Source organism: Mus pahari, chromosome 8 (genome assembly GCF_900095145.1).
Source record: "Mus pahari chromosome 8, PAHARI_EIJ_v1.1, whole genome shotgun sequence".
NCBI classification, from domain to species: Eukaryota; Metazoa; Chordata; class Mammalia; order Rodentia; family Muridae; genus Mus; species Mus pahari.
This window is the reverse complement of record NC_034597.1, coordinates 40,134,948-40,143,486: the sequence shown is the minus strand read 5'-3', so window position 1 is coordinate 40,143,486 and position 8,539 is coordinate 40,134,948. Positions and strand designations below refer to the sequence as shown.

At 43.2% G+C, this 8,539-nt stretch overlaps 1 protein-coding gene across 1 annotated transcript in view; it reads left to right on the top strand.

Annotated features, from left to right (window-relative positions):
* The window catches only part of Slc35f4 (solute carrier family 35 member F4), a 220,448-nt gene extending 212,406 nt beyond the window's left edge, over positions 1-8,042 (top strand). Inside the window, exons 5-8 of the mRNA XM_021203973.2 lie at positions 510-635; positions 2,495-2,687; positions 5,851-5,940; positions 7,600-8,042. Of these exons, the coding sequence (XP_021059632.1) occupies positions 510-635; positions 2,495-2,687; positions 5,851-5,940; positions 7,600-7,841 (651 nt within the window). The 3' untranslated portion in view covers positions 7,842-8,042. The remainder of the gene's footprint in view (positions 1-509; positions 636-2,494; positions 2,688-5,850; positions 5,941-7,599) is intronic.
* The last annotated feature ends 497 nt before the right edge of the window (positions 8,043-8,539 follow it).

Sequence of the window (8,539 nt, the reverse complement as noted above, 5' to 3'; positions counted from 1 at the left end):
TCCTCCTCCTCCTCCTCCTCCTCCTCCTCCTCCCTTCTATTTCCATTCAGAAAAAAACAGGCCTCCCAGAAATATTAAGCAAACACCGCATATCAAGTTACAGTAAGACTAGGCACAGACCCTCATATTAAGGCTGCATGAGGCACCCAGTAGGAGGGAAAGGGTCCCAAAAGTCAGCAAAAGACTCAGAGACAGCCCCTGCTCCCACAATAACACCAAAATACACTTCCATACCATATATGCAGAGGACCTAAGGCTCCCTGGTTGTCACTTCAGGCTCTATGAGCCCCTATGGCAACTAGCCAGGCTAGTTGACTCTGTGGGCCATGGAGGAGCCAGAGGGGTAAAGGACATCAGAAGGATACTGACCCTTCTTAAATGTAAACACTGATGAAGGAGGAGGTAATTAGCCTCAAAGAAGAATGTAGTAGCTTTCATGGGTCTTAAATGGCTTGATCTGGGGTATGAAATCATAACTTTTTCTTGTTTCCTTCCATTCCGTTTGACAGATTGTCGCAGCAATAATGGCAATTACTGGCATTGTCATGATGGCATATGCGGATAATTTCCACGCTGATTCCATCATCGGTGTGGCATTTGCTGTAGGCTCAGCCTCCACATCTGCACTGTATAAGGTAGGTCTGTATCTTCCTCTATAGTCAGCTGTCACTCATAGTTTAGGATTAAGCAACAAAATAAAGAAGTGCAATGAAAATTTTAGAAAAATACAGGCGTGTTAAATAATAGTGTGTTGGGTTTTGTTTGGTTTTGTTTTGTTTTTTTTTTAATACTTGTGTGCCGGGCATCTGACAGAAAATTTCACCCTGTTGACATGTCCTTACATGCCATGGATCCTTGTACTTTCTGGAAGAGAGAACTGAAGCTTTGAAAGATTATGTAACTCTCCAAGGCCTCAGTAAGGTAGCCATGGTTACAGCCTTGGCCAGAAGCCAAGGCTGCCCCCAGTTATCAGACACTTACAGCAAAAATGTAAGGAAAGCGACTCCTCCCCTCTTCATTTTTTTTTTCATTTGAGTATATGGTAATTATTTTAACTCCATAGAGGTATTAAAAATAATAACCTGTCATTTGAGAGTGTGATTTTTGCAACATAGGGGGCCCACACTACACGGAACCCAAGACATTAGCAAAATGAAAACACTCTCTATACCGCTGTATGTACATGGTGTAATTTTTCCCTGGATTCCCTGTCATTCAAGAAAATGTCACTGGGGTCAACACACATAACTTCAGAAGCAAGGTCTTCGACAGCAAATCTAAAAGGTTATTTTCCCAAAGTTCAACTTCTTTAAACGCTAACTTTCTGATGTATCTAAAGGGCAATTCCAATTTCACCTCTCCTAGAGTTTCTATAAAATGAAAAGTGAAGATGGAACAAAGTCTGGAAGATAGAAATGGCCTTTTTCATCCCTTCTGGAGGCTTGCCTACCCACCACCACTATGGCCCTTGCACACAAAGTCTGATTCCATATTGATAAATTGAGGGAGTGGCCCCACTGACTCTGTGTGACAAGCTTGATAAGTGTTCATTCATTTACCATGAGTGCCTAGCCCACCCCATGGAGACACTACTAAAATGGCTGATGGGAACAAAGACCAGCAAGATTAAGTCTTCTAAGAGAAAAACCACACACATATATGAAGTTAAAAGCAGTACTGGGAATTACTGGGAAAACAGGTTGACTGTTATAGAGAGAATTCTCCTGGCCAGACTACAAAAATGCATTCATTCTAGGAGTGATGATGGTTATTAACATACATAAAAGTTCTTTTCTGATGCCTAATTCCAGGCAGACACAATCTGCTGCTGCCTTTGGTAATACTTGTTAGTGGGTTAGCAAGAGGAAAAGGGGGTCAAGAAGCCAAGAATACAGACCAGGTCTGGCTTCCCCCTTCTGCCCATTCTGTGAGTTCATGTTATCCCTTCACATCTACCTATCTTCTGCCTCTACACATGAACTTATAACCCAGAAAAAGAAATTCATTTTAGTCCAGAGAGTAACACAGTTCTTGTGAAGGCATCTTAAACTCGGGGAGAAGATTGCTGACAAATGTAAGGCCTCACTACTTGTATTAGCAGTCTAATAACACTTAGTTCTCAGCATCTGTCATAATAAAGATGCAAAGAATCCCATGTTTGCAAGGAAGAATTAATTGATGGCATATCGACACTAGATTTGTGTGGGCTCATATAACCTTCATTCATCCTTCACCATGTGCCCATCTTGATGATTTTGTTGTCATAGTGTTGAGTAACCCCAGAGACTTATAACACAACAAGAAATAAATTTCATGGCAGTCCCTATACCTTGTGAACAATGTAGGGCATTTTAATTCTTTGTCATCCTATCCCATTTAGTAATACAGAGGTAGCTGGGCAGATGACATGGAGCCTAAACTCTAGGCCAGTAAGTTCAGTAGAATTCACTTTTGTCCTGCAGCAAAGACTCTCAAGAGTTTCTCTCCTTTCCAGGTTCTGTTTAAGATGTTTCTGGGCAGTGCCAACTTCGGTGAAGCTGCACACTTTGTCTCCACCTTGGGGTTCTTCAATTTGATCTTTATCTCCTTTACTCCCATCATCCTGTATTTCACCAAGGTGGAGCACTGGTCCTCTTTTGCGGCACTGCCCTGGGGCTGCCTCTGTGGGATGGCGGGACTATGGCTAGGTAAGTGCCTGCCACGCTCCATGTCACTTGATCTTCCACTTGAACAGATGGTTATAGTGGGATGACTTTACTTGCTGTTCTTGTGCTCCACAGATCCAGACTACATTGGTTATGGTCATTGAATATGTGTGGATGATTCTTGGTAGGCTCTTGCGTGATTATCTCAGGGCTATCCATCACAGAGTGGCAGCTGTGAATTAAAGTATCCAGTTAGAAACTAAGGTCACTCTGCCCAACACTGGCCTTTAGGTAGCCTCATCTAGTCTTCATAATGTGATGTGTGACTTATTATGCATCCTATGTGCATAGTATGACAGGCAGAAGTAATAATGGATGATGCATTCAAATGCTCAAAGTAGCCAGAGCACTGGGACCAGCTGAGATGGATATGAAGAAAGGAAGTGAAGGGGAGACAAGGGGACAGGAGGGGAGGGGACAACATTCAAGAGAGACACAGATCACAAGGAAGTTGAAACACCACACTGAGGGGGCTGGGTTTAAAATCTCCTTTATCTTAGAGCTGGATATGACAGGCTCACACCTACATATGGAACAGCCCACTCTACTGAGCATGGAGAATCCACCAGGAATCCTCTTTCAGGAGAGAAAGAACACAGCATGTGCTAAGCTTGGTGGTCCTGGTTAAGCAGAATGTGCCCATTTGAAGACCAAATAAAGGTCACCCAGAGTCTTTCCTTGGGTGTCCTAGAACTCTGGAGCTCAGCTCCCAGCTCCTACTTTCCACATGTTTATCTACCTTAGTTGATGTAAGAGGACCCTGTTCCTCCTCCCAAGCTATTGAAAACAGCAAACCCCAATTCCCAGTGCTTACTCTGAATAAAGCCAACTTCATTCTGCATATACTGCCCAGAGTCACTCTTTTGTTCCACATTTACCCAATGCACTTACACTGCAGGACCAGTATTGCCCTTCTCCTGACCTTCTAAGCCAACGTGACACTGGAAACAGTAGCAACACTGCAGTTCCAAGAGGAAAAAAAAAATGTCCTGATTCCAGCAAGATCATCGATTGGCTTGTCTTTTTCCACTTCAGTCTAGATCCCTCAGGGAAGGTCCTTAAACTGAAAACATTCAAGAAAAAGATCAAGCATTAAATGTTGGTCCCTGGAGTTCTGATTTCCAAGGCCAAAACTGTATGGTTATCATCTCTCATTACCTCTAAGTTGAGTGAAAATCAATAGCATATTTGGAAGTTGGTAGTGTTGCCATAAGATCAAAGTATACTAATTAAAAGTGCTCAGATGGTTTCCTGGCCAGAAACAGTCTAGCTGGAGCCAATCATAACCAAAATGTCACTTCCCCTTGGCCACTTCCATGTGCATGGAATTTGTGCCCCCTGAAAAGTAGCCCTCCACCAATAAGAGTCACTGATGTAGCTAATGTAAGACATCCCAGGCTGGGCTGCCCATGGCAGTCAGACCCAAAAAGCAGTGTGTTTGTACACTCCACCATGCATGGTGCCAGCTGGCACTGCAGCTGCCCCCATCAGGACCACCAGTGCACATCAGAGCCCATTGTGCCCAAACAAAGCTGTGACAAATTGAAGAGACAGCCTCTTCCCTGAGCTATGTTCTCCAGGATTTGGGGATCATTTCTGCTTCATTCCTAGTATTTTTATTCCCAACCCTCTCTTCTCCATGGGAATGACATGTGAGTTAGCTGGGACTATTCTGACAGGCAGAGCTGATAGACAAAGACCAGTGTGTGCTCAGAACTCCACATCTCCTGCAGCTATGGCTGTGACCTGCCCTCCAGGGAGTTCTCTTAGTCTGAATACAGGTCAGTCCCAAACACTTATCTGACATATCTGAATTGCATTTAAACTCGGGCTGGACCCCATGCTATAGAGAATACATTGAATTAGACATTATCTTCCTGGGGTTATCAAAGACTATTCCACCTAAAGGACTAAGGGAAAATAGCCAACACATTTCATGGAAACCACCTGAACTCTTGATGAGTAAGGAAGACTCAGTTTTAAAACATCACTCCGTTCTCTCAGTCTGCCAAAATGCAGTCCAATCAATAAAATGACAAATGAGAGATTCGGGAGAGCTTTGGTGTATTCAGTAAATTGCTAACTTGTTGGAATTTTACCTACTTGACTCCATGAGATTAAGGAAAGATTCAAGGTGCTGGAACATTCATTCACATCGAACCTTACAAACCGAGGAAGTCCCCTGTCTTAAGTGTGGGTGCTGTGTGCTTGTGAGTCTTAGAGGGTCAAGCCCATTGCCTCCAATCTCCAAGAACAAATGACTCTGAATAACTAAGTTGGTGAGCTTAATTACAGGTGACAACAGAAAAGCATACACCCTCCTTATTGGAATAGTTCTAGAACCTTCTTTGAGTCTAGAATCTTCAAAAACATGGGCAACATGCTTCTGCCACGTTCCTAGAGACCATCTCAAATAAAATGAAACTTGGTACTCGTGAATACTCATCTCTATGGCCTCTGGAAATTTTAATTTAACTCTATTAAACTGACAGTCTATAATTTTGAATGGGGTTAGATGTTTATAATGGTCTTTTAACTAAAGGAATCCAAACGTATCAATGAAAGCACATCAGCTTACTCTATCAGTGTAGTCTGTGGGCCTGACCTCTGTTGACCTCTGCTCAATGGGAAAAGAGTTGCCAGACTCCAGAGAATCACTGAGCCCAGCTTTACTTGCCCATGTGACCTTGAAAGAAAGGGGTGGGGATGGGGGGGGTGGGGGGACACGGGATCTGCTGTCCTTGGACAGACCTTATCTTAGACAGTAGCCCCAGAGCCTGTGCCCAGGATGTGACTCAAATAGCAAAGTAAGCAAGAAAGAAGCTTCAAAGTTCCATCCGTCCCCAGTTTCCAGCCTCTGGCTAGCCCCAGACTGCCCTTCAGGCGCTAGCATGTGGTGTGGAAGATTGATGACTTCGCCTCTCCCTTACACCTCTGTCAGCCAGCTGGCGAGAGCCCAGGCAGAGTGGCACAGGAGGACCAAAGAATGGAACTGACTCGAGCAAGCCATCCGTCATCAAAATGAGATTAATTGAACAAAAGTGCAGGCCCTTGAGAAAGCATATTTAGCAAAGGTGCGGACTCTTATGGATTGAGAGACCAGTGCGCCAACGCCTTCATCCTGTCTGCCCTCCTCTTTTTCCAGCATTCAACATCCTGGTGAATGTTGGAGTAGTGCTGACATACCCAATCCTCATCTCCATTGGGACAGTGCTCAGCGTCCCTGGAAACGCAGGTACTGGTACAACATGGTCTGTGTGTTTGCTTTATGCTCTGACTGGTTTCTTTAACAATCGAGAATTCCGTCCCTTCCTTTAGATGTTTTTAAATATCACAAGGTTGCGAAGAACAGAGTATGCTGTGGCAGACTTAAAATCTGCAGCCACAAAGGCACTGGTGTTTTGTTTTGTTTTGTTTTGTTGTTTTGTTTTTTTTAATTTGGACGTGCTTTTAGAATTAAATACCAAATGTATCATTTGGGTTTCGTGTGATTCCCCTGACAACCTAATTTTGTGGTATTTTTAGAGGAAGTCCTATGGAAACAAAAGGCCTCAGAGCACACGACTGTGAAGTCATCAGTAATGAAAGCGCAAGCATCATACCGGGTGCTGGCTGCCCACCAGATGATCCCTGGGGAGCTGTGGGTGCTTCTGGGGGGAAAAGTGACTGAGCAGGTGACCCTCCAGGAAAAGCAATTTGCCTTGCTTCAAGGATAAGAGGGAAAGCTATTAATATTTTTCTAGGAAGTTTCTAGTGAAACTAGTCATAGAAATTAGTCCTCTGGGTGACGGCTCAGCCATTTCGACTTTAAAATTCTGTGATCCCAGATGTCAAGTAATCATTTCTTTTTGTTTTGTTTTTTTTTTTTCCTTCAAAACAATTAGTCAGTGTTTATTGAGCACTTACTGTGTGATCAGCAGGACTGTGTACAAGAAAAGAAATTAATTACTGTTTCCTTAAGACAGTTACAGATAAGATTAGTAAAGATGGTAAGCATACACAAAACATCTAGGACCTCTACAAAGAAGTTTATTATTAGGTGTAAATTTGTGTGAGATAAAGTCCAAGAGATGGCTATACGATGTTCAGAGGAAAACAAAATCAGAAAGAAATGAGGTTGTCAAGGAAGTTCACTTACTCATCCACAGATTCATCTGTTCAACAAATAACTTCTGATGGCTTAGCATATATCAGCAACCGGACTAACACTGGTGGCAGATCTTGAATGAGACATAGTCTCCACCATCAAGACCATGGTAACCTCACAGAGTGGGAAACCAGAGGAACTGAATCATTCTAACACAGGAAAAACAATCGATTTCAGATGTGCGCACCAAATGCGCTGAGGGCTTGGAGGTGTGGCGCTCTTTAAAAGGCTTCTTACCGAAGCCCTGTGTGCAGAGGTCTGAAGGACAAGTTAGCTGAATGGAGTGGGATGGAAGGAGACAAGGGGATCTTTTGGTGGGGAAAATGGTCACACCACATTGTGAGTGTACTAAACTCACTTCATAATGTTGTTGTTTTAAATTATATGAATTGCTCCTCAATTAAACCCTGAAACCTGACAAAACTTATAAAAGATCAGAAAAGGACAGGTTTGAGTCATTAAAAACAAAACAGCAGTAGTCCAGTGTGTTTGAAGACAGGTGGATGTATGCTGTCCCGGAAAAGTAAGGGCTTAGTGAGAAAACAGAAGAGGTCCCTCAGTCCAATTACACAACCTCTAAGCAGAGCCTTGAAGGGCAAGTGTGATTTACAGCAAAGGAACAGGAAGGGGGCATAGAGAGATAGAGAGCAATTATGGTGTTTGAGAGACTTGAGATGTAGCCCTGCTTTTCAGAGAGGCTCCTGAACAAGCCTAGGTTTTGACCGGTGTGATCTTTTCCCTCCCTAGCTGTGGATCTCCTGAAGCAAGAAGTAATATTCAATGTGGTCCGCCTGGCTGCCACCATCATCATCTGTATTGGGTTTCTCCTGATGCTACTGCCGGAGGAGTGGGATGAAATTACTCTGAGATTTATCAACAGCCTGAAGGAGAAGAAGAGCGAGGAGCATGTGGAGGACCTGACAGATGTCAGCGTGCACCTGAGGAGCAGAAGCAGGGTCAACGGGACAGTGTCCATACCGCTAGCTTGAAATGGAACGACCTCGAGATGCACATGTGTGTATATTCTGTGAATATAAAATTTTCTCACTACCTGTACACTCAAATGACACTATCAACTCTGAGTTTAAATAAACCATATGTGAAATATTGCCAACAATAAAAGTTTACATTTATATGCATATCAAGGAACTGATGTAAATAATCATAATAAAATTTTTTATTAAAATGCATTTCTTTTGTTTTGTTGATTCTATTTGAAAGCAGAACTCTCCACGATTCACACAAGTTCCTAAAAATATGAGGTTCGATTAAGTCATAGACTTTTCATCATTTTCTTAAGTGTAACTGAGACCTTTTCATTAAGAATTAAATGTATGGTTTAATAAGAATGGGTTTGTGCATCAAATTTACAAATGGTCAGATGGGCTGGCTGGTCTTACGTCAACTTGACACACAAACTAGAGCTATCTGAAAGGAGGGAACCTCAAGTGGGAAAATGCCTCCATAAGATCCAGCTGTAAGGCACTTTATTAACTAGAGATTGATATGGAAGGACAGCACATGGTGGGTGGTGGCATCCCTGGGCTGGTGGTCCTGGGTTCTATAAGAAAGCAGGTTGTGCCGGGCATGGTGGCGCATGCCTTTAATCCCAGCACTCGGGAGGCAGAGGCAGGTGGATTTCTGAGTTCGAGGCCAGCCTGGTCTACAAAGTAAGTTCCAGGACAGC